Below are 26,717 nucleotides of genomic sequence, written 5' to 3'. Positions count from 1 at the left end.
TCTCTCCCTTCAAAGGCATCCTCCTTAAGTCTCTAAACCAAGCCCTCTCAATGTGCGCAGTCCTCACTTCAGCCATGAATGAAACTTCATCATTGACCGGGATGTCCAATCCCGAGACGCTGTTAAAAAGGTCGCACTCGTTCATGATGTCATGTGTCCCAGCCTTCTGGAAAAACTGCAAAAGCAAGTCGATTAAAATAAATAAATAAAGACAACCAAGTCTGTTTTGAAAAGAGGACCACCCATCATTCCCCCAACAGGTAAACATACCTGCGTCACATTGCGACAGTCTCTATAGAGGAATTCCAGTGCGTGAGGGTGCGTGGTTTCCACTGACTGGCTCACGTCTATCATCCATACCTGCATACACACGGTGGTTCAAACGAAATGCACACACCTCCACCCACCATCCACAAGTCCAATCACCCTAGCCATGGCCCTCACCTGCCCACCAAACCACAGCAGGTTGTACGCACTGAGGTCTGCGTGTACCAGGTGGCACTCCTGGTACAAAGTACGCATCATCTGCAGGAAGAGAGGAAAACGTGTCAAACGTCACAAGCAGAAGAACAAACAAGCTGGAACAAACCAAACTGACAAGTTCTGCTCACCTGCCGAACCTGTCCATAAGCCTCTTGCATTTGTTGTGGGTTCAGCTTCACCTCGACAAGTTTAGGTGCGGGGACGTATCCCTCACCCACGAAAGAAATCACCAGCACATGCTTCTTCAACAGCAGGACTTCAGGACAGCGGAGTCCAACGTGCCGCATCCTGCAAGCAGCAGGAAAATAATGGTTCACACCAGTGCACGGCCAATTCCCCCATGAAGGTCGCATGAGTGTTATTTGCCCGTGCACTGCCGGCTTGATCGCAAAGGTTGCCACACATCCAAGATTGTATGCAGTTGAGAAAAGGGGACACACCTGTGAAGATTCCGACACTCTTTCTCGGCCCACAGGTGGATTATTTTGCGTGGGTTCAGCTTGCCAAAGCGGTCCTTGAAGCGATAGTCATCCCGGATGTAATGGCTCCTGTTATGGAATTCGTTCAGGCTCGTTTTGAAGACCTTCACAGCATACGACCGAGGGTCTCTCGTGCCATCCATACTAACAAAGAAAAAGCATCTTTCAGTACCAGTCTGGATTTCACTTACACCAAATTCTCAGGAAGCAACGGTGACCATTGAAACCACAGTGAAGAACTTTACTGGAACGGCATCCCATTGCGACTACAGAGCTATGGCGTAACTAGGCAGTGAGCAAGCAACTGGCATGCGCGGAGCTCCAAGTACAAACCTTCCGCCGGAGGCATGGAGGACCACAGACTCCTTCCCAGTACTGATGCAGCCACCGATGCTATCAAGGACACCATTGTTCACCATCCGGTAGAGAATCAGCCGAGTCTTCATGTCCAGCACATGATCCTGGCGAAAGCAGAGGAGAGACAATGCAGCCCTGTCCGTGATAGGCAAATTGTCGTCAGAATATTGCACCTAAACGTCAGGTTGTGGTCAAAATGGACGACCTGGACCTTCCCCGATATTTACCGATGTGGCAATCTCTTTCTTGTCGTGTACTCGAGCAGCCTTGCGCTGCTCAGCTGCAAAGTGGGCTTTGAGAAAGTTGAACACTGGGTTGGGGAGCTTGAGGTCCATGCCGACCCTGTCACCAGAGCAGAACTCTGGTGGGAACTGGATTTCAACAAACGACAACATGACTTCCATGGCCCAGGAGCATGAAGTTTGGGTCACATGAGTGGCTTTTCTACTGATACATAATCCCCATGGTCAAGAACTTACATGGTCTGTACGTGCCGTGTTTTTCCTCCCCCACAGCACTGCATCGTGCTTTGTTATCAAGTTTGTTTCCTTACTCTTCTTCTTCAGATTTGTGACTTGCATAGTTTGAGACTTTTCTGACAATACAAAGTGGGAGGAATGATTTGACAAGGTAAAGTGGAGCAAGGCAGAACAGCAGGCATTGTACCTCACAGTACAGTCATTTAGACAGGGACACAGCCACCTTTGTCTGCATTTAGGTTGTGTATCTGCTAGCAATAGACAGCCACAACCATCCTTGACCATGCTGTGAAACGTCAGTGGAGACCCTCACTTTTTCACTTTTAAATTTGTTTTCTCTGCAACAGCTTGAGCGACAGACACAAAACTTTCAACATAGGAGCGCCGACCCATGGATATTTCTTAAAACAAAGTTTATATGACGATTGGATGGAAAATGCGGCCGGTGTTCCAAAACGTCTGCTTTCTGTAGGCATGTGTTACAGAATGTTTCACCTATCAGAAATATAAGGCCTCAAAATTCAATATATAACAGCATCTTTCAACTACAAGTACGCTAATGTGCAATGTTACCTGGCTAGGCTCATGTGTGTGCACTGTTACCTGACCGGCTAACCATTTTGGGCTGACTTTATATTTGGCACAACTCACAAGTGGGAGCACTAAAATGTTCAAATGGCACAGGCGTGATCCCAATATGCATCGTACATGCAGGATGCAAATCCAGGGCTAGCAGGATAGCTTAGAGATAAGCACACACACCTAAGCTGTCGAGCCTGGATTTGAATCCCAACCCAGCTGTAAATAGTCAACTCGGGGGTTTCACAGGCAGGGCGACTCAATGTGTGTACCGTCCCTCCGATAGACGTTCAGCTCGATGTCCCATCTGCGGCATTAGTTGGTGGATGTTAAAGACCCTGTGGTGTCCTTCTGAAAAGTAGGCCAAGTTATCACCGGCACCATGAACAAATTACAAATTCTTGCCATAACTACTTAGTCGAGCATCAAGCCTTGGCCCAAAAACTTTACCCCCACAAGAACGTAGTAATAATTGTGGCCATTAACAAAGGAATAAATCCTTTGTGAAGAGTAGGTGAGTTATCGGCAGAACCATGAACAAATTGAAATTCCTGCTCTAACATACAGGGGGCAGGCACAGCATTGGCGGCACAGTTGCACCATCAGCAAATTATGTTACCCGTAGCCAAGTGCTGCATACGAGAGATGATGCAAATCCATGGTACCTGCTGTATTCGGTTTGCCAAATATGTCCATCTCTTCATCACTGTAATCCTTTTCATCACTACTGTCTCCATAATTGCACCCATGCCCAGGGCGGAAGTTTTTCAAAGAAACTGTTACTGTGGTGGAGGTAGAACCGGTACATCATTAGTAGGGAGTTCAGACCATTCAAATTTTTTTTAAATCACTCTTCGATGCTACCGTTTCCCCTTCCCCCCTCACCCCCATACAAACCTTTTTTGTTTCCGTTATACTTTTGCTCCTTTGTGCGAACTTGAGCATCGAATTCTCGATCGAAGTCCATCTGCATCAATGTGGCAAGCATAAGGTCATTCGCAGTCTGTTCGTCCACAAAGATTTCCTCATGTCTGAATGAACAAACGAAACCCAAATGTGCCATTCACCAGTCATTGTCAAGGATTCAGAGTGGAGGTAGAAATTGAGGGTCCGGGATAAGAAAGTCACCTCGACGCGATTGAGTCTTCCGACTACATCTCGAGGCCAAGAAAGCTTACCATTTACAAATCAAGAGGATCAAAACATGAATTAAATTTTCTCAACAACAACAAAAGGTCAGAATCCAAAATGGTCAACAAAGCCGCTATTAATCGGTGGCCCAAACAAGATTTAAATTAAACATTCTCCAAACAAAAGTTCCAGCTATTTCCCATGCATTTCATATTCCTCGTTACTGCACTCAACATTGATTAATTCCCAGGTTGAATTTGCTCAAGACATTCATGACAATGTTGCTTTCTTTAAAACTTCACTCAACACAAGCGTAGTGCAATAGTAAATACGAAAGAGCTAAGTACCTGGGTCTATCACTTTCACATCGCAAACGGGTGGGTAATCTGTCATCCACCACCTCCTTTCTGGTATTTCCCCCTGGCCCTGCCCCCCTGCAGGTTTCCAGAAGGTGTACGTGGTCTACCATCAACCCCCTTCTGGTGACACTCCTAATTTAAAATCACTGCTCACCTCCACTCATTAATTCCTCCTTTTTTCCCACCCGTGGAACCAATTTCCTCAGTCTCCAACTATCGGGGATGCCTCCTCGCAGTGGTTGTACATCCCCAATGCAAATCGGGGGCCAAATCTTCTCCATTCTTCCCTGCTGCCCGGATTCATCAGGGCAGCGCGAGGATCACGATCAGAGTGCCAATCGGTCCCCCTTTCCCTCTTCTCTAACTCTGTTATGGCCCTGAAGTTGTTGTGTTGAGGAATGGGGGGGGGGGGGGGGGGGGAGGGATCCCTCCCTCCTGCGAAATCGATCGGCTCAGTGCCGTGGGCCTGTTTAAGAAAACTGTCTGGGGCTATACAACAACAACTTCCTCAGGCTCTTCAATGTCATGCTTCCCTCAAAGGGTTTCAAGACAGCTGTTCATCACCATTTCAGATCACCCCACCCCTCCCCCCCCCCTTCCCACTCCAAATACAAAACCGTGACCTTTTCTACCCTCTTCCCCCATTAACCCTCTCCCCCCCCCAAGCTCACCTATTTCACACAGATTCTGGTTTGTCTTGTCGTTGCATCCATCTTGTTCACCCTGTGTCCTCCCTAAATCCCTTATTTCTCCCAATCTTCCTCTATTTTGTCCTTCATCCCTGCTGTTAAAGCCACCCTCGGGCCCCCTTCTTTCTACTGGTTCCTTTTGTTATGTTACATCCTGATCAGATTTTTGTTCTAGCTCCTCAATGAGCCTCGACACTATACTGTTGGACCCCGACATTCGCGGGGAATAAATTCCTGAAAAATGCCATGAATGTAAAAATCTCCCAATGTCAGGGCAATGTTTCAATAGGAAAAAGGGGATCGGTTCCCAGAGGTTCACGATTCATTTGAGGGAAAAATGTTTAAATTTTACAAACATGAATGCACATGATTACAGTTTCATTAAAAATGCTTACAAATAGGATTTCCAAAAGATCAGATCACTCTTTTGCCATGAGTGTCGTGTTATTTGATCAAAAACGACCTGTTTGTTTTGCTTCAATCTTGTGTCGTGGCCAAAGCAAGTCTTGATCCCAGAAATGGTTGCCGTTTCCAACTGCTCGGTAGTTTGCGATCGTCTTTGTGAACCAGACTTTTTCCTCCAACAGAAATTGTCAATAATGATAACCTGAGATCCCTAACCATAGATGAGGAGGCCCAAGCAAGTCGAAAAGGGATAATCTACAAAGTACCAAGTAAGTCGATGGGTGGGTGGGAAATGTTTTTTTGCACCCGCAAAAAACGCGAAGCACAGGGCCACAAGGTATGAACGGTGAATACATACGGTGGGTCCGCAAATGTCAGGGTCCAATAATAAAAAATCAAATTATATATATATATATATATATATATATATATATTGTTGCGGTTTTAGAACCCTCACTTGTGTAAATACTTGTAAATAATTCTCATCATTAAAAGGTTAAAGGTAGCACCCATAGATAGGCCACAGCAACACAAAGGACACCATAGGACTTTCAGTTATTTCATTATTATGTGTTTAGTTAAGGCCGTGTTCCCAATAGTCGAATCTGCGTTGCGTCAATCAAATAAGAGTAGGTCCCCAAATCCATTTCGGCCATTTTGCAACCTCCCTCTCCAAGCGACGCCATTACGCGCCTTCCCAGCAGCGTTCGCTGTGTTGAGCCTTCGTCGCTGCCTTAGCACTCGCTCAAGAGATGCCATTAACCATGCTGTCTCAGGCTGAGGAAAAAGGGGGCGGGACACAAGAAGAAGGTGTGGCCACATCATCCAGCCATCAAAGGCATGTCCGGTAAGCCCACCAGCCAACCAGGGCTGAGGTAGTCTGACCGACGGGCGTGGCCTGGCGAGGCGGGGAGTGATCTGTGAGTGCGTTATATAAGCGCACGCGCAAAGCCCTTTTACGGACTGCGCGAGGGACTTCGAACTGCACGGAGGTCTGGCCAGCGAGCACATTTGATACGAACTTCTTTCGGGTGAACTGCGCATACGGACTTGCGAGAACTTGTTCAGCGGCGCTCTTGTAAGAGAAGATATACGGCGAGAGAGGGGATACGGCGGCGCTCATTGCAAACACGCTGTAAAAGACTTGGAGGGTGTGTTTAGCACGACCGTCCATCTATTACGTACAAAGGACACGAGCCTCCCCCCTCCCCCCGCCATATGTCAGGTCCGGTCGTGCACGCCAACGATACGCAGAGCTGCCTGCCGGGCTTCGCCCATGGAACCGGAGCCTGGATCGGAGTGGACCGGAGCCTGGATTATCTACCTGGACCTTCCACCCTGCCCGCTACAATCCGCGTGTGAGTGTGTACGTTTGTCTGGCGTCATAGAATAAGACTGTATAAGACTGCCCTGTGTCCTGCTTCTTCGTCTTCTTCTTTCTTGTACATTCTTTCCTTTCCTCTTCTTTTTGGTTTGTAAATAAATTACCTTGTTCTTTCTTGGTTTTTCCCTAATCCGATCGCCTCCGTCCTTTCTCTCCATTGAGTACCTGTGGCACGATCGCAACCGCTCAGAATCGGGTTTAGTCTGTTAATAGCGATGTTTACCGTGACGCCACGTACCCGATCACGTGACCGCGCTCTTTGTTTTGGTTGGCAAAACACCAACCATGCTGGCCGTCTCTAAGTGGTGAAGTTTTGCGATCATTGACGTGACACCATTTCAAGGACAATGCCTGTGAGCTGCTGTGTTGTTAATTGCACAAATAGATTTGAAAAGAACTCGGGAATAAGTTTCTTTAGAATTCCAGAGAAAGAACCCAAACGATCGGCTTGGATAAATGCCAATCGGAGAAGACAATGGAACCCAACAGCGCACACTCGTGTTTGTAGTACACATTTGTCAGGTTTGTGAAATTTACAGTTTTTTTTTTGTTATTAACTTTGTGTTGATTTTAGGAATCGATGCCGTTTGTACCGCGGGCGCGGAGATAAGCACATTCAGCGCCGAGCGAGCTCGCCGGCCCTGTGACGCTCGACAGACTTTTGCAAAGTGACCCGTCTTTGTACACAAATGACACTTCGCTTCCTTAGCCGGACAAACTGACATGAGATGGTTCCGGTTCCCGCAGAAATAGCACTTAGCGTTACTTCCTGGCTTGGGTCCAGCAGCAGCAGCCGCCGCCGTCAAACTCGGGTCGGGTTCCCCGATTCCGGCGGAGGTGCAGCATCCTCTAGCTCGGCGGTAGCTCTCTCTACCGCCGTGTCTGTCGGGATATCCCCTCAGTGACGTATGGGCGTTCATACGCGTCGGATTGTTCCCGCGCATCGGTGTACACATGAGATAACCGAAGGGCTGCTTCTTGGGTCAAGTCGGGTTCTTCAAGTAGTCTTTGTCTGACGACCGGCGATCTTATACCTGAGACAAAAGCATCGCGGGCAAGGTCATCACAGACTTGTTCATGGGTGCGTACCTCAGGGGTACAGTCCTTCAGTAGTCGTCGGAGGTCTTGAGCGAATTGGTCTATGGTCTCCGTGGGCTGTTGTCGACGAGCCGCAAGCAAATGTCTGGAGTAGACCACGCTTCGTGTTTTAATGTAGATATGTCGCAGCTCGGCCACAGCAGTATCGTACGTCGCGCACTGTGTAATGGACATGTACACAGTATGGTACACCTTGGATTGCAGCACTGCAAGCTTCGTGTTAGCGGTGATTCCCTCCTGGGAATTTAGATGATTAGTCAAGAGCTTCAGCCAATGTATCAGTTGCGCGGCCGCGTCCGTCGCCTGGGGGTCTGCGCTGAAAACTGGAACTTGGATCAGCCATGAAAACTGGAACCACAGTAGCTTCACATGACCACTTTAAAAAAAATTGTATGCCTCTAGTGACCTGAATGCATTCAGTGACTCCCTTGTGTAGATACCCGGTGTGTCGATAAAGTACGTGTACACGTCGCCGTAGTTCAAATCTGGCCAGCAAGATGGATTGTTTTGCCATCCTTTCAATGCAAATGGATCTGGAAGAATATCCTCACCATTCCTATAACTCAACTTCGATTTGTACCGAGATTTTGCAACAGTGTCAAGACTATTAAAATACTCAAACGATCACGTGTGTCGAGCGACGCCATTGTGCAAAACGAAAACACTGCGCTTTTGCCAACCAGGCTGCTGCGCATGCGCGGATATGGTGGGTTTGTTTATAAACAGTGAACATCGCTATAGCTCGGATCGCGGATTGCTAACCGCTCGGCATTATCCATCATATCCGTGGTTCGAGCGGGAGTTATTTCCCTGCTCGCGGTCGGTGTTGGTAATTAGGTATTTGGGACCCAAATTGACCAATCACGCTACCCAGGACCGACCGGGAGGAGCGTTATAACTTCCCAGGACTCGGGACGGCCAGCTTAAAAGACAAGGGGATTAACCCCCCCCCTTGATAAGGGGAGCGCCGACCCCCGACTCCGTTACAATATATATATAGAAATCCATAATTATTGCAGGAAATCTCACTGTTGAGGTGCTGAGAAAACATGCTGCACTTCCTCAACTTGTTCCTTCTGCTGCTTTGACTGCTCCTCACACATGACATCGACAAGCGAGCAGGGAATGATCGACGTCATGGCCCACGGGCACTGCAAGGAAAGAAATTGTGAACAGCTTGATGTACGCTTAATTGGCGGGTAGTTGAAAGTGCAGCGAGGTAATGACCAACCCCAATGCTTTGGGATAAATTGGTGAGTTCAACTCGAGTATTACAGCACTTTGAAGAGAAAAAGTCATCCATATTGTACAACAACCATTGCACTTAAAAAAAAAAAAACCATTACAGGTCAATCTTACAGTTTGCCCCTTAAGTCAGGGATAGTTTAATCTTGTTTACCATTCTAAAGTCGCTTATCTCTCCACCTAGGTTACCGCTTCAGTACAAGGCCTTATGTTTATCAAAAACCTTCCCCTTGCAGCATCTCCGATTCCTCCGACGGTCCATTCCAACTCTGTTCCTCATCTGTGGAGACTTCAAACTCCCATCATGCCAGTTGGCTGTATGTCGTCAACTCTGAAACAACCAGCCATGACACTGCTCGCAACTCAGTAAGTTTGACTCCACGTGGAAACGTTCAAACCAAGATCGATGCAAATGACACATTCACCCTCCTGGACCTTGTAATAACCAATCCAACCTCTTGGCTCGGATCCTGTGCGGAGGCAGTTGCCTTTCATAACATGGAAGGCAAATCCAACCGAGAGCAACATGAGGTCACTCCGTAAAGCTCTCATGACAAGTACATGTACATGCTTAGACCAGCCAGGAAACATCTTGCTTATGTCAATGCTGACCTCCACCTAGTCTCATTCCTCAGTTTTGAGGCCACACTCATGCCCAACCCTGGTGCCTGTTCCCCCTCACCTCAAGACAAGGCAGAATATCTCATCTTGATGTTTGCCTTCAAAGTCACGTGTGCCAAACCCACGACCATTTACCTAAGGCCTCAAATAAAAAATTCACAACTAGCATACCCATACCCGACAAGGCCTTTGTCTGTAGCTCAATGGAGTACTGCGTTCCAATACCGGCCTGCACACTCCACCATCGTATCAACCTCGATAATGATAACCTCCCCACTTCGTCTCCCTTCTATCTCATACCTCCACCTCGTCCAACCTTCTACTTTTCTCTGCCCCACCTCCCCCCCCCCCCCCCTCCTCAAACAACCCCTCACTGTGCCTCATCCTTCCCTTTCTCCTAACTCTTGTGCAATCTGACACACTATGAACTGCTCTCCCTACCTCCCCCTCTCACCATACCCCTCCCATCCCCTGTCCTGCACCCGATGCTCCCCCTCCCCTTCCTCAACGGTATGGACCTCAAACATCCGGCGCCTTCACTCAAACCCGATTGATCTCTCCATACAGGTTGCTTCTGACAAACCAGCCGGAATCTGCTTAACAAACTTTCCTCCTTCAAGATGTCTCTGATTCCTTAATAACTCTTTCTGGTTACCCCCCTCCTCCGGTATGATAGACCTACCTAAGCCTCGTCCTGGTGGTGGGGTTGCAATCTTCATCAAAAACTCTACCTCACTCTCCGAGCACTGCCCTCTCTCCACCCCACCCCCAGGAGTACCTCTGGCTACGGCGTCCTCTCCGCTCCCACCTTTTTTTCATATGCGTTTTGTACCGTCCTCCAAACAGCGATGACTCCATTTACATGTCGCTGTCTGACAACATGGACCAACTTCTATCCACTCATCCCAACTCTCTCTTCCTCATATGTGGCGACTTCAACTGTCATCATGCCAGCTGGCTGGGTGTGGGTTCCTCTCTCACCAGCCATGGCATCTCAGCAAAGGACTTCTGCGACTCATTGGGGCTGAAACAACCTGTCAATTTCCCGACCCGGATCTCAGTCAACGGAGCATCTTCTCTTCTCAACTTGGTTATGACAAACTTCCCTGCAAATGTTTGCTGCTCTTCTTCTGCTCCAATCGGTTCTTCTGATCATGTACTTGTTAAAGTAGACATCTCTCTGGCCATTCTCGGAGAACCTCCCCAGCATCGAGTCTGGCATTTCACTCAGGCCAACTGGCACGGTCTGCAAGCAGCAATCAATCATCCGGACTGGTCTCCCATCTCTCCTACCTCTGACATAAACTCATCCTGGGAATTCTTCCAAAGTAAATTGCTCTCTCTCATGCACAGATTTATCCCCATCTCGTCTTCAGTTGTCATACCTTTCTTCCCGTCCATGGTACACTGAAGCTTGTGGTGAGGCAGTTGCCCTGAAACAACTTGCCTTTGCCTCTTGGAAGGCTAATCCAACTGAAGGTAATCTCAGTTCCTTCCACCAAGCTCAGAACAAGTGTGTGTCTACCCTCAGGAGAGCCAGGAAGATATCTACTCTTAAGACTGAACTCTCAAACCTGTCTCCTTCCTCCAAATCCTGGTGACGTCTGGTCAAATCTGTTTCTGGTGTTTGTTTCCCCCCCCCCCCCCCCTCCCCCTTACCTTAAATGGCTACACAGTTGACACCGCACGTGACAAAGCCGAATGCCTCAACTCTGTGCTTGCCTCAAAATCTTGTCCCAAACCAATCTCTCTCTGTTCCCACCGTACCCAGTCGAACCCAGCTGCTCCTGGACTCTGTCCTTCTCTCCTGACAAGGTGGAGAAGTTTCTGTCAAACCTCGACTGATTCTGCAACTGGACCTGACAGCATCAGCACACGGGTCCTAAAATCCTGCTCTGCAGCTCTATCTCACCCTCTCTCTATTCTCTTCATCCTCTCTTTTGCTCAAGGTCATCTGCCATCAGTTTGGTCATCTGCCTTAATGCCAAACAGGAAATCAGAGCAGTCTCCCTCGACATATCACGTGCCTTCGATACAGTCTGGCACCCCGCTCTGCTCACCAAACTCTCCTACGGTATCCATGGAAATCTCCACGCATGGCTTGCAGACTTCCTCTCTGGTCGTAGTCAACGTGTGTCCCTGAATGGATTTCTCTCATCTCCCCTTCCTGTACAGGCTGGAGTTCCCCAAAGCAGTGTTCTGGGCCCTGTGCTTTTTCTGGTCTTCATCAATGATCTCTCCGACGCTCTGGATAATCCTTTCCATCTCTTTGCTGATGACTCCACTCTCCGCCTCTCTCTCTTCATATCTTCATATACATATACATGAGTGCATATTTTCGTTTCTCCTGTTCCACTCTCTGCTGATGACTCCTCATCCCTCAGATTGGCAGTCTGCAGCCTCCTCGCTCTCTGCAGACCTGGCCAAAATCACAGACTGGTCAAACAAGTGGAACATGTCTTTCAATCCTGACAAATCTCACACTCTTACGATGTCTCTCTGAAAAGACCGACTGGACAACCCTCCCATATGCTTTCTCAACAATCCTCTCCAAAAGGTTCTGTCACTCAATCTTTTGGGTCTCACTATCTGCCAGGATCTTTTCTGGGAAACCACATTTCCAAGCTGGCCTCCAAAGCCAGTCGCCGACTGGGCATCCTCTGTTGTGCGAAGTCCTTTCTTGGCACACCTGAGCTCCTTACCAGATACAAGGCTTTCATCCACAGCTCAATGGAATACTGCTCTCCCCTCTAGGCTGGTGCTCCTGCCTCACACCTATCTCGGCTTCACTCTGTTGAAACCAAAGCTTTCAGAATCATTGGAATCTCCCACAACGAAGCCGATTGTGAGGGCCTTTCACTCACTCACCGCAGGCAGGTAGTTGGTGGTCTTTCTGTCTTCTACCGACTCCTATCCAGCCCAGCTCCATCTGTGCTCTGTCCCCCAAATATTCCTGCAGGTCGCACAAGATCTGCCAGCAACCCTCTTATGGTGAAACTCACAAAATCAAGACTCTCTGCTCACCCTCACTCTTTCATTCCTCTTTTCTCCCACCTCTGGAACAAACTCCCTCACTCTCTTCAATCCCACTCCTCCATCCAGGTCTTTAAAACAGCTGTTCACCAGCATCTCTTATCTTCCCCATCCAAAACCTTGATCTTTTCTACCCCCGTTAATTCACCCCAGATGCACTTTTTTGAAATACCGACTTCTTTCCTGGAAGTCCGAGCAACCTCTCCCTCAACACCCCCCCCCCCCCCGCCTCCCCCCAACAGATCCCTGTTCTCTGCTGATGTTCTTGTGTGCTTCCACAACTTCTTCCGCAATCCACAACTTTTTGAAATATTTTTTTCACAAACGGACAGACAGGTGGTCAAAACACAACCTTCATCCACCTTTGGTAGTAGAGTTAATGAAGCTCCTTCTGCCCAGGGCCATCTTAAGGCATGGGCACATTGGGCAGTTGCCCAGGGGCCCCACGATTCTCGGGGCACCATGCTGCCATATTGTTCATGAGATCTCTTGGCAGAGTGGATAATTACTCAACCTCTCGCTGGAAAGGCCTGGGATTAAGTTACGAAATAAGGCTGCAGCAGATTACATTTCATTTTATATGCAAATGGTATAATATGCATTAACCTTATTTCATTAAGATTTCCACTCATTTATTCACTGTGTAAAATACAAAACAAGTTTCACTGCGCATCCCGATTGCCATTTGTTGAATGACGTCACGCACTTCTCAAATTTATTCCAGCAAGCGCCATCAGCATTTCACAGCGCCAACTATTTGTCTTGTCACTTTTGTGAATTGTGAATAGTGAGCATCTTCCATCATTATGTAATAAGGTATGTAAAGTTTAAATTCGTTTTCAATTATAATGCATTAACAACCAATATTTGCCGAAATGATTCTCAAAGTGGGTGGGAAGGGGCCCCAGTGGATCGCTTTGCCCAGGGCCGACAAGGCTCTTAAGACGGCCCTGCTTCTGCCCCCACATTTCAGCAAAGTCTCCAATAAAATGGTCTTAAAGAGGAATGCAATTTCACCAACCTTTGGAGTTTCAATGTGATCCTTCGGCTCATTCTCAATCACCACTAGAGAGGCCATACTGGAAAAAACAAAAAAACATGGATTTAAAGTGGGAATGAAAAGGATTATTAAACATACAAACAAACTACAGCATGCTGTGCAAGGAACCTTTTAGATTTCCAGCAATACGGGATCTGTAGGAAAGAGACGAGGACGAGAACACTCGGGGAGTGCTGCGCACTTTGAGGTACATGTGGAACTTAAACCTGGTATCACCAGGAAAATGCTAACGTGGTAACGCCAAATAGGACAACATGACTTAACTGTGGGTTTTGGGTCTATTTACTCGGCAGCTGAAAAACATTTTAAAAAAAGGTAAAGACCAAGTCATGGATCTTCATTCTTTGTACCTGCAAAGGAGCCTGTTTTTGTTTAAAGGTTGTAGATTTTTAAAATGCATACCATCTATAAAACATATTGGGCTGACAGGATGGCCTAGGTACTAGCGGGAGGCATATTCAGGCCTCCAAGCTGTCTATCTAGTCTGGGTTCAAAGCCTGACAATGGGTCCTGTCCCCGAATGTCCTGTCATACTTTAACTTTTGGGTACTCATCACCTGCATGATTGTTCTGAAACTTGACAGGTAAATATAAGACATTAGCTCCCACAATCTCTGGGTCTTACATATTTCGATTTCGTACCGGGGGGGCTCACGGAGGGGTTCGGGGCGGGCTCGTGGGGGGGGGGGGGTTCGGGGCGGGCTCGCGGGGGGGGGGGGGGGGGTTCGGGGCGGGCTCGCGGGGGGGGGGGGGGTTCGGGGCGGGCTCGCGGGGGGGGGGGGTTCGGGGTGGGCTCGCGGGGGGGGGGGGTTCGGGGCGGGCTCGCGGGGGGGAGGGGTTCGGGGCGGGCTCGCGGGGGGGGTTCGGGGCGGGCTCACGGGGGGATCGGGGGCTCACGGGGGGGATCAGAGGCTCACGGGGGGGATCGGGGGCTCACGGGGACGGATCGGGGCCTCACGGGGACGGATCGGGGGCTCAAGGGGACGGATCGGGGGCTCAAGGGGACGGATCGGGGGCTCAAGGGGACGGATCGGGGGCTCAAGGGGACGGATCGGGGGCTCAAGGGGACGGATCGGGGGGGCTCAAGGGGGCTCACGGGGGAGATCGGGGGCTCACGGGGGGGATCGGGGGCTCACGGGGGGGATCAGGGAGGATCGGAGGCTCACGGGGGGGATCGGGGGCTGACGGGGGGATCGGGGGCTGACGGGGGGGTCGGGGGCACACGGGGGGGATCGGGGGCTCACAGGGGGATCAGGGGCCTCCCCCCAAATAAGCTTAAGCAGAGGTCTGAACTACAACCTGAAGAGATGACATGTCACTCGGGGCTATTTTTTGTAGTAGTGATACTCGTACTTCACCTGCGATAAGCTTCTCGAACTTATCGGTACTCAGAGGCACGAATAAAGCGAAACAGCAAACATGACATTAATTATTTAATAAAATAACAAGTCAACTCACCTCACTCAGTACACCTGCTCAAAGGTCGCGGAATATTAAATAAAATTGCGCTTTAGCACTTATTTACATATCTCAAAAACGTAGGATGAACTATTTACATGCTGTACAAAAGAATAAAGCTTTACGTGTACAATATGTACAAAAAAAAACTCCACAACCCGAAATGAGCTTCAACGTCGGCGCCTCGCTAAAAATGGCGCCGCGACGCGCGACCCGTGTAGCTCGAGGATGCAATTGACATCGACACTTTAACTTTAAGCCCAAAGACGAGTAATTTTTTTTTCTTCCTTGATCATTTCATTGTTTTATTTAATGTGATGTTTTATTACTTGGCTGTTAATCCGGATATCAAAAATCCCCTTTTTTTTTTTTTTAAAAATTAACAAGCAACATATCGTGCTTATACACTGCCTTGAACATTATTACATTTTTTGGCGTTTTTCCTACGGTATTAGCCGGCGAAGCCGGTGTTGTCAATAAACGCGTATGTATTATGTCGAAAACCAGATTATGCCTAAGCTTGAGAATTCCGAAGCGCAATGGAGGCCGCCATCTTGCGGATGCGGAAGTATGCATAACGAATTGAAAAACGTTCAATAGGAGTTTCTTTCACTCGTCTTTGTTTGATTCACATTCTTATGCACCTCTAATTTGTAATTAAAATACTTTAAGACCAACCTCAGCCCGACGGGCCTGGTTATCGTAAACGAAAATCGTCACCAAACACCGGAACCAATGAGATTCGAGCATTTGAAAGAATATTTCAAAAACCAAATCACTCAATGGAGGCCGCCATCTTGCGGATGCGGAAGTATGCATAAAAAAATTGCGAAAAGTTAAATAGGAGTTTGTTTCACCCGTCTTTGTTTGATTCACATTCTTAAGCACTTCTAATTTGTAATTACTAGTACCCGACTGCAAAGCCGCAATGAGCCGGCGAAGCCAAAGCCCTCTTGCCACTATTTTACCCATCACTGTGGCATCAGTAGGTTAGGTAGTTCGTAGTAGGTAGGTGTAGTAGGTACCGTACCTTGTTCAAAATGACACCATTTGCATTCTGGATGAGATTAAAATTGATAAGATTTCCTTCATGATTAATTCGGTGAATTCGGTCTCAACTTCGGATATTTCCGGCCGTGAAAAACTATCCCCTACGGCTGTGAGATTTCTAAAAAATAATTCTTCGTCAATTTTAGAATATTTGACGCCGTTTTCACCCTCCGAAACGCGTAATAAGCTTTTTTGAAATAATTTTTGAAATGCTCAAATCTCATTGGTTCCGGTGTTTGGTGACGATTTTCGTTGAAGATAACGAGGTTGGTTTTAAAGTATTTTAATTACACATTAGAGGTGCATCAGAATGTGAATCAAACAAAGACGGATGAAACAAACTCCTATTGAACGTTTTCTCAATTTTTTTATGCAAACTTCCGCATCCGGACGATGGCAGCCTCCATTGAGTGATTTGGTTTCTGAAATATTTTTTCAAATGCATGCATCTCATTGGTTCCGGTGTTTGGTGACGATTTTCGTTGAAGATAACCAGGCCCGTGCGGGCCGAGGTTGGTCCTAAAGTATTTTAATTACAAATTAGAGGTGCATAAGATTGTGAATCAAACAAAGATGGGTGAAACAAACTCCTGTTGAACGTTTTTCAATTTGTTATGCATACTTCCGCATCCGCAAGATGGCAGCCTCCATTGAGCGATTTGGTGCGTCACAGCTTCGGAATTCTCAAGCCAAGGGATCCAGCATAATCCGGTTTTCAACATAATACGTACGCGTTTATTCACAACACCGGCTTCGCCGGCAATACTTTAAGACCAACCTTGTTATCTTCAACGAAAATCGTCACCAAACACCGGAACCAATGAGATTCGAGCATTTGAAAAAATACTTCAAAAAAGCTTATTACGCGTTTTGGAGGCTGAAAACGGCGTCAAATATTCTAAAATTGACGAAGAATTATTTTTTAGAAATCTCGCGGCCGTAGGGGATAGTTTTTCACGGCCAGAAATACGGTATAAGCGGTTTACATAAAGAAAGAAAGCTCGGTTTGATTAACGACAGTCACACATTGCCGTTGAAACCGCGCTATCGTCTGATCTGTCGGCACTGATCTTACTTCGAGCTAACTTCTTCTGGTGGAGGAAGCCGCAGTGCCCGGAGAGAACCAGCCCTGACAGCGACTGAAGTTAGAAGACGACACACATACTGTGAAAACGGATGTTAAGCCCAGTTAAGATTTCTTAAAATAGGCCCTAAGCTAGCACATCGTATAGTTACTTCCTTAAGCTTCTTGTGACATTTATTGTATGTAGGTATTGGGGAGGACTGTCTGCTCTTCTCTTTTACCAAGTCTTACCAGGTACGGTACCTACTACACCTACCTACTACCAACTACCTAACCTACTGATGCCATAGTGATGGGTAAAATAGTGGCAAGAGGTTTTGGCTTCGCCGGCTCGTTGCGGCTTTTCAGTCGGGTACTAGTAGCCGGCGAAGCCAGTGTTGTGAATGAACGCGTACGTATTATGTTGAAAAACCAGATTATGCTGGATCCTTTGACAATTCCAAGCTTGACGCACCAAATCACTCAATGGAGGCCGCCATCTTGCGGATGCGGAAGTATGCATAAAAAATTGCGAAAAAGTTCAATAGGAGTTTGTTTCACCCGTCTTTGTTTGATTCACATTCTTATGCACCTCTAATTTGTAATTAAAATACTTTAAGACCAACCTCGTTCCCCGGGCCTGGACAGGCCCTGGTTATCTTCAACGAAAATCGTCACGAAACACCGGAACCAATGAGATTCGAGCATTTGAAAAACTATTTCAAAAAAGCTTATTACCTTGCCTCGGAGGCTGAAAACGGCGTCAAATATTCCAAAATTGACAAATAATTATTTTTTAGAAATCTCGCGGCCGTAGGGGATAGTTTTCATGGCCGGAAATATCCGAAGTTGAGACGGAATTCACCGAATTAATCAAGAAGGAAGTTTTATAAATTTTACTCTCATCCAGAATGCAAATGGTGTCATTTTGAACTAGGTACGGTACCTACTATACCTGCCTACTACAAACTACCGAACCTACTGATGCCATAGTGATGGGTAAAATAGTGGCAAGAGGGTTTGGCTTCGCCGGCTCATTGCGGCTTTGCAGTCAGGTACTAGTATTACAAAATATCTGCACGAAAAATGTAAAAAGTAAATAAATAACTTTTTGCAAAGGTTTAACCTGTGAAGGTCGTCGTCGTCGCCGTCGACTTTGGCGGCCATTTTTGGCTTTTGTCCTGTGTGGAACCTATTTTGATCTACTGCAGTTGCCGTATCGCCTTCGATCGCATGAATTACTTCAGTTTAAGTTTGCAAACCTATCTTAATATAATGCTTAACAATGTAAACATGAACTGTGAAGATCAAGAAAATGAATATTCCAACGAAAAATTTGAAATGAGTGTCAGTGGTATATTTGATTGGTGGAGATGGTAAAATGCTGTAATAGTTTGTACAAATACTCCTAAACTGTAAGTTTATGGAAGTACCAATAAGACAATTTATGTTATACAGTGCTCCAGTATAGAATCAAATGGAAATAAAATAAAAGTTTTAAAGGTTGTAGAAAAAACTTTTTGGGGAAGTTTACCACCCTTGCATCAGCACCGTCTTTTACACCACTTTAACACGTTAAATAAGTTATTCATGCCTGTTTTTTGCGCCCCTTATGACGTCACTAAAAACAGTAAGTTTCCAGTTTGGAATCAATACTTGCAAAATTGAAGATTTTTCAAGTACATTGGTTGGTCTTGTGCGTTATTACTTGGCAAAAAAAAAACATTTGACAAGTATGTTGATCACTCCAGTTTGTGTGTTTGTCGATCTTGTTTCAGTTTGTGTGTATTTGTGTTATGTTTGTGTTTGTCTTTATATCGCTTTATCGCTTATACTTGCCTACAGGTCACAATTTTAAACCGATCTTCACGAAACTTCACCAAACGGTAGAATTCGTGGTCTGACAAAATCCTATATATTTTTGAGGTCAAAGGGACAAAAGGTCAACATAGGCCAAAGGTCAACCACTTTTTTTGTCAAATTCCTAAAATCGTCAATTTTTATCCGATTGACTTGGAATTTGAATAGGATTTTCATATCGGCACACTGAATTCAACCACCAACTATTTTTGAGATCAGCATCGGCCAAAAGGTCAACATAGGCCAAAAGGTCAACATAGGCCAAAAGGTCAACACAGGCCAAAAGGTCAACACAGGCCAAATTTCTGAAATTGTCAATTTTCATCCGAATATCTTCAACTTTAAAGACGATTTGCATATCAGGTCACTGAATTCAACCACTAATTATTTTTGAGGTCAAAAGGATGCTCTACTGAGTGCCATTCTACTTTGTTCTGTTTTGAGTTTTGACAAGTGTCGCTCTATGAGTGATTTTTTTATTCTGTTTGTCTGTCTGTCAATCGCCTACAGGTCACAATTTTAAACCGATCTTCATGAAACTTCACCAGATGGTAGGGTTGCTCATATGGAAAAGCCTATTGATTTTGAGGTCAAAGGTCATCTTGATGTCAGATTTCTAAAATTGTCATTTTTCATCGATTAACTTGAAAGTTAAACAGTAATTGCATAGTATAGTGCCTCACCGAATTGGGAAAGCAACTATTTTGAGGTCAAAAGTTAAAAGGTCAACTCAAGGTCAAACTTCTAAAATCATCAATTTTAATCTGAAAAATCATCAATTTTCACCCGGTTAACTCGAGCTTTGATTGAGATCGTCAACTTTAATCTTAATGAAATGGACAATATTGTAGCGGTTACCTTATTCACATATCGCGGTTATCTTATCCACATGTGACGGTTACCAATACCATATGTTTGGTCTAACCCACGTGCACGGGCTGTTGGTTGTGTGGTCGTGACGCACGCGCGGCTGTTGGAGCCACGCCCTCCGAAGAGGGTTTTTGGTTTTATATAAGCCGTTACGACTTCCGCTCGCCAGCAGTTGCTGGAGATTTCTGTACAATAAACAAGCTTTGTACCCAACGAAATGGCCTCATCTTCTCGACTTCGGCAACCCCTAAACTGGTGACCCCGTCGTCCCTGAACGTATTCGGGGGCTGCACATGAACACGGCAGTATTTCGACCGCAATTTCTTCCACAAGACCTAAACTCGAACTGCCGGAGTTTCAGCAATGACGAGCGGCCATGTGGTTCGCGCACCGCACTCGGTTCCTCCTCTACGACTAGAGGGGCGAGCCTGCTCCGGGACCCTCCGAAGGAACGCCGTTACGAGGCGTTGGCGGCACGGCTGCTCGTAACCTCCGCGCACACAGGCCGAGCACTGCTGCTCGTAACCTTCGCGCACACAGGCCGAGCACTGCTGCTCGTAACCTCCGCGCACACAGGCCGAGCACTGCTGCTCATAACCTCCGCGCACACAGGCCGAGCACTGCTGCTCGTAACCTCCGCGCACACAGGCCGAGCACTGCTGCTCGTAACCTCCGTGCACACAGGCCGAGTACTGCTGCTCGTAACCTCCGCGCACACAGGCCGAGTACTGCTGCTCGTAACCTTCGCGCTCACAGGCCGAGCACTGCTGCTCGTAACCTCCGTGCACACAGGCCGAGTACTGCTGCTCGTAACCTTCGCGCACACAGGCCGAGCACTGCTGCTCGTAACCTTCACGCACACAGGCCGAGTACTGCTGCTCGTAACCTCCACGCACACAGGCCGAGTACTGCTGCTCGTAACCTTCGCGCACACAGGCCGAGCACTGCTGCTCGTAACATCCGCGCACACAGGCCGAGTACTGCTGCTCGTAACCTTCGCGCACACAGGCCGAGCACTGCTGCTCGTAACCTCCACGCACACAGGCCGAGCACTGCTGCTCGTAACCTCCGCGCACTGGAGTCTCGTTACCTTCGCGCGCGCTGGAGCCTCGTTAACTTCGCGCGCACTGCTGCTCGCCACTCCCACAACTCCTACTGCTGCAACTACAACTGTTACCGCTGCTCGCCACTCCCGCAACTCCTACTGCTGCAACTACAACTGCTACCGCTGCTCGCCACTCGCGCAACTACGACTCCTACTCTACATCCTCGGGAGGCCCGCGAGGAACCTCGGCAGCCTCCCCCGAGGCCTTCACCAGCCCCTTGGTCGACTCAACCCCACGGCGGCGTTTTTTCGCGCGTACCGGGGCCGGGCCCTGCTCGAGCCTTCTCGGCACTGCCGAGCGCGCCTGCGAACTACGTACACCCCCGTGTGGCGTGCCTTCTGGGCGCATGTAGCGGTTACCTTATTCACATGTCGCGGTTATCTTATCCGCATGTGACGGTTACCAATACCATATGTTTGGTCTAACCCACGCGCATGGGCTGTTGGGTGTGTGGTCGTTTGCACGCGCGGGTGTTGGAGCCATGCCCTCCGAAGAGGGTTTTTGGTTTTATATAAGCCGTTACGACTTCCGCTCGCCAGCAGTTGCTGGAGATTTCTGTACAATAAACAAGCTTTGTACCCAACGAAATGGCCTCATCTTCTCGACTTCGGCAACCCCTAAAATATGATGTTTCCATGGCATTGTTGGAGTTGCGTTTTTAACGGGTCGTGGGAGGGGGGGGGGGGGGGGGACAACTTTCAAAAAGGACAACTTTTAAAAATATACTCCTTTATATCGTTTTTGACCCCGTCTCTCAATGTTGAAGAATCACAATTTGTATTGAGATATCCTGCTATACCTCTTGAGCTACATGTAAAATTACCCATGAAACATATTTACACAAACCTTGCATAACCGATTGGAGCAGCTGTGTATCGCCGCACAAAATGGCATTATCACGGTGCATTGAGCCTGAGATGGGTTCAAAACGAACGACATCCCCTTTTCCGGCGACGCGAGTGGTGCCAACCAAGATGGCGACTGACACATGACCCCGAATTCGCGGCGGCACTTCGCACGGTCAATAAATGAATCTTGTCTTTTCAGGACGGTATTGGATTCCGGAGGTCAAATTCTGACGATTTTCGTTGAAGATAACCAGGGCCAGTGCCGTGTATATTGTTAATATACGGCACTGACCAGGGCCCGTGCGGGCCCAGGGAACGAGATTGGTCTTAAAGTATTTTAATTACAAATTAGAGGTGCATAAGATTGTGAATCAAAAACAGACGGGTGAAACAAACTCCTATTGAACTTTTCCTCAAATGTTTATGCATACTTCCGCATCCGCAAGATGGCGGCCTCCATTGAGTGATTTGGTGCGTCAAAGCTTGGAATTCTCAAAGGATCCAGCATAATCTGGTTTTTCAACATAATACGTACGCGTTTATTCACAACACCGGCTTCGCCGGCTACTAGTACCCGACTGCAAAGCCGCAATGAGCCGGTGAAGCCAAAGCCTCTTGCCACTATTTTACCCATCACGATGGCATCAGTGGGTTAGGTAGTTGGTAGTAGGTAGGTGTAGTAGGTACCGTACCTGGTACGACTTGGTAAAAGAGAAGATCAGACAGTCCTCCCCAATACCTACATACAATAAATGTCACAAGAAGCTTAAGGAAGTAACTATACGATGTGATAGCTTAGGGCCTATTTTAAGAACTTTTAACTGGGCTTAATATACGTTTTCACAGTATGTGTGTAGTCTTCTAACTTCAGTCGCTGTCAGGACTGGTTCTCTCCGGGCACTGCGTCTTCCTCCACCACAAGACGTTAGCTTGCAGTAAGATCAGTGCCGACAGATCAGACGATAGCGCCGTTTCAACGGCAATGTGTGACTGTCGTTAATCAAACCGTGTCGATGGTGCTGATTGGCTGACCTAAGCTGATCGCTGATTGGTCAGCTCACAAAATTTCGCAAATTCAGACCTAAAATGACACCATTTGCATTCTGGATGAGATTAAAATTGATAAAATTTACTTCTTGATTAATTAGGTGAATTCCGTCTCAACTTCGGATATTTCCGGCCATGAAAAACTATCCCCTACGGCCGCGAGATTTCTAAAAAATAATTCTTCGTCAATTTTAGAATATTTGACGCCGTTTTCAGCCTCCGAAACGCGTAATAAGCTTTTTTGAAGTATTTTTTCAAATGCTCGAATCTCATTGGTTCCGGTGTTTGGTGACGATTTTCGTTGAAGATAACGAGGTTGGTCTTAAAGTATTTTAGCCGGCGAAGCCGGTGTTGTGAATGAACGCGTACGTATTATGTTGAAAAGCCAGATTTTGCTGGATCCCTTGAGAATTTCGAAGCTTTAACGCACCAAAACGCTCAATGGAGGCCGCCATCTTGCGGATGCGGAAGTATGCATAAAAAAAAATTGCGAAAAAGTTCAATAGGAGTTTGTTTCACCCGTCTTTTTTTGATTCACATTCTTATGTACCTCTAATTTGTAATTAAAATACTTTAAGACCAACCTCGGCCCGCACGGGCCTGGTTATCTTCAACGAAAATCGTCACCAAACACCGGAACCAATGAGATTCGAGCATTTGAAAAATATTTCAAAAACCAAATCACTCAATGGAGGCCGCCGTCTTCCGGATGCGGAAGTATGCATAAAAAAATTGCGAAAAAGTTCAATAGGAGTTTGTTTCACCTGTCTTTGTTTGATTCACAATCTTATGCACCTCTAATTTGTAATTAAAATACTTTAAGACCAACCTCATTCCCCGGGCCCACACGGGCCCTGGTTATCTTCAACGAAAATCGTCACCAATTACCAGAACCAACGAGATTCGAACATTTGAAAAAATATTTCAAAATTTTTTTTTTTTAAAGCTCAAATTTTATAAATTTTAATCTCATCCAGAATGAAAATGGTGTCATTTTGAACTCGGTACGGTACCTACTACACCTGCCTACTACCAACTACGTAACCTACTGATGCCATAGTGATGGGTAAAATAGTGGCAAGAGGCTTTGGCTTCGCCGGCTCATTGCGGCTTTGCAGTCAGGTACCAGTATTACAAAATATCTGCACGAAAAATGTAAAAAGTAAATAAATAACTTTTGGCAAAGGTTTGACGTGTGAAGGTCGTCGTCGTCGCCATCGTCGTCGACTTTGGCGGCCATTTTGGCTTTTGTCCTGTGTGGAACCTATTTTGATCTACTGCAGTTGCCGTATCGCCTTCTATCGCATGAATTACTTCAGTTTAAGTTTGCAAACCTATCTTAATATAGTGCTTAACAATGTAAACATGAACTGTGAAGATCAAGTACATGAATATTCCAACGAAAAATTTGAAATGAGTGTCAGTGGTATATTTGATTGGTGGAGATGGTAAAATGCTGTAATAGTTTGTACAAATACTCCTAAACTGTAAGTTTATGGAAGTACCAATAAGACAATTTATGTTATACAGTGCTCCAGTATAGAATCAAATGGAAATAAAATAAAAGTTTTAAAGGTTGCAGAAAAAAACCTTTGGGGGAAGTTTACCACCCTTGCATCAGCACCGTCTTTTACACCACTTTAACACGTTAAATAAGTTATTCATGCCTGTTTTTTGCGTCCCTTATGACGTCACTAAAAACAGTAAGTTTCCAGTTTGGAATCAATACTTGCAAAATTGAAGATTTTTCAAGTACATTGGTTGGTCTTGTGCGTTATTACTTGGCAAAAAAAAAACATTTGACAAGTATGTTGATCACTCCAGTTTGTGTGTTTGTCGAGCTTGTTTCAGTTTGTGTGTATTTGTGTTATGTTTGTGTTTGTCTTTATCGCTTATACTTGCCTACAGGTCACACTTTTAAACCGATCTTCACGAAACTTCACCAAACGGTAGAATTCGTGGTCCGACAAAATCCTGTATATTTTTGAGGTCAAAGGGACAAAAGGTCAACATAGGCCAAAGGTCAACCACTTTTTTTGTCAAATTCCTAAAATCGTCAATTTTTATCCGATTGACTCGGAATTTGAATAGGATTTTCATATCGGCACACTGAATTCAACCACCAACTATTTTTGAGATCAGCATCGGCCAAAAGGTCAACATAGGCCAAAGGTCAACAACAATTTAAAATTTGTAAAATCCTCAATTTTCATTTGATTGACTTGAAAACTGAATAGGATTTGCATATCAGCTTACTGAAAGCAACCACCAACTATTTTTGAGGTCAAGATAGGCCAAAAGGTCATCATAGGCCAAAAGGTCAACACAGGCTAAATTTCTAAAATTGTCAATTTTCATCCGATTAACTTCAACAACTTTGAAGTCGATTTGCATATCAGGTCACTGAATTCAACCACTAATTATTTTTGAGGTCAAAAGGATTCTCTACTGAGTGCCATTCTACTTTGTTCTGTTTAGACAAGTGTCGCTCTATGAGTGATTTTTTTATTGTTTGTCTGTGTCAATCGCCTACAGGTCACAATTTTAAACCGATCTTCATGAAACTTCACCAGATGGTAGGGTTGCTCATATGGAAAAGCCTATTGATTTAGAGGTCAAAGGTTATCTTGATGTCAGATTTCTAAAATTGTCATTTTTCATCCGATTAACTTGAAAATTAAACAGTAATTGCATAGTATAGTGCCTCACCGCATTGGGAAAGCAACTATTTTGAGGTGAAAAGTTGAAAGGTCAACTCAAGGTCAAACTTCTAAAATCATCAATTTTAATCTGAAAAATCATCAATTTTCATCCGGTTAACTCGAGCTTTGATTGAGATCGTCAACTTTAAACTTAATGAAATTGACAATTTGATGTTTCCATGGCATTGTAGGAGTTGCGTTTTTAACGGGTGGGCGGGGGGGGGGGGGGGGGGGGACAACTTTCAAAAAGGACAACTTTTTAAAATATACTCTTTTATATCGTTTTTGACCCCATCTCTCAATGTTGAAGAATCACAATTTGTATTGAGATATCCTGCTATTGCTCTTGAGCTACATGTAAAATTACTCGTGAAACATATTTACACAAACCTTGCATAACCGATTGGAGCAGCTGTGTATCGCCGCACAAAATGGCATTAGGCAAGATTAAAAAAATGAGTTGGTGATCGTCCTTTTTTCTCAAAAGTTCGGGTAGGGAGGGAGGTTTTTTTTTTTTTTTTTTTTTTTTTTTTCCTACTTTCCATTGAGTTTTGTTGACATGGAAAAATATAAAATAAAGACTCCTTTCTCCTCAAAATGATTTAATTTCTTCATTCATCTCACAGATTTACAGACATTGCCCAAATCTCTATGAAACACAGTGTTTGTGTGATTTTGGATGATGTTGAATGTCCTAGCTGAGCTTGGTAGTGAAAGGGCAAGACACCTGTACATGTATATACACCATGACATCGGAAAAACAGATAAACACCATGCCCTTGGCACCTTGGCACCCAAGTACAAAAAGCATCATCACGGGCAGCATTCATGAGGACACTAAAAACAGTTGGTCGACTATCGGGTTCCATCCTGTGATCCGTGGCCGTGTCTGCAGCCAACACAAATTTGAGAAATGAGCCAAGAGTCTTTGTCACATCAGAAACTTTGCAAGCTGGTGAAACTTTCGTCATGTCAGTTTTACTGGGGCCGGCGAATACTTTGACAAAAGTACCGCGCGTATCGTCAGGCAATGGCTCCCTATCCCCATCATACTTGCCGTCTGAGAACTCTGCATAGAAGTCCGAGATTGTAACATCCAACTCGATATTGCACGCAAACCAGTCCTTCACCGTCTTGGAAGAGCCCTCACGGGCTATTGATGCGATCACAATAGGCATTTCAAGCCGATTCTATCACGAATCGATACAGATTTCAGCGGGAAAAATCTCACACAATAGCCGCCATGAATGGCTAACGTAAAATGGGTGAAGTTGCCTGAGGCACTTGCGACGCTCTGCGCAGCACGCACTG

General features: G+C 46.1%; 1 protein-coding gene across 2 annotated transcripts in view; it reads right to left on the bottom strand.

The window, feature by feature from the left end:
* The window catches only part of RIOK3 (RIO kinase 3), a 37,067-nt gene that overhangs the window by 9,930 nt on the left and 420 nt on the right, over positions 1–26,717 (bottom strand). The window contains exons 1-13 of one of the 2 annotated variants that reach the window (XM_068097393.2): positions 14,861–15,176; positions 13,364–13,421; positions 8,473–8,594; positions 3,275–3,408; positions 3,043–3,159; positions 1,799–1,914; positions 1,547–1,690; positions 1,296–1,423; positions 924–1,106; positions 612–771; positions 445–525; positions 271–360; positions 68–175 (exon numbers count right to left, since the gene is read on the bottom strand). In XM_068097393.2, coding sequence (XP_067953494.2) covers positions 68–175; positions 271–360; positions 445–525; positions 612–771; positions 924–1,106; positions 1,296–1,423; positions 1,547–1,690; positions 1,799–1,914; positions 3,043–3,159; positions 3,275–3,408; positions 8,473–8,594; positions 13,364–13,420 — 1,440 coding nt within the window. In that variant the 5' untranslated portion in view covers position 13,421; positions 14,861–15,176. Of the gene's footprint in view, positions 1–67; positions 176–270; positions 361–444; positions 526–611; positions 772–923; positions 1,107–1,295; positions 1,424–1,546; positions 1,691–1,798; positions 1,915–3,042; positions 3,160–3,274; positions 3,409–8,472; positions 8,595–13,363; positions 13,422–14,860; positions 15,177–26,717 lie in introns of those variants that run through there. The other variant, XM_078767666.1, reaches the window with a different exon arrangement.

Source organism: Myxine glutinosa, chromosome 13, assembly GCF_964187855.1.
Source record: "Myxine glutinosa chromosome 13, kmMyxGlut1.1, whole genome shotgun sequence".
In the NCBI taxonomy this organism is placed as follows: domain Eukaryota; kingdom Metazoa; phylum Chordata; class Myxini; order Myxiniformes; family Myxinidae; genus Myxine; species Myxine glutinosa.
Note: the sequence above shows the minus strand (reverse complement) of the source record. Positions and strands in the feature narration are given on the sequence as shown.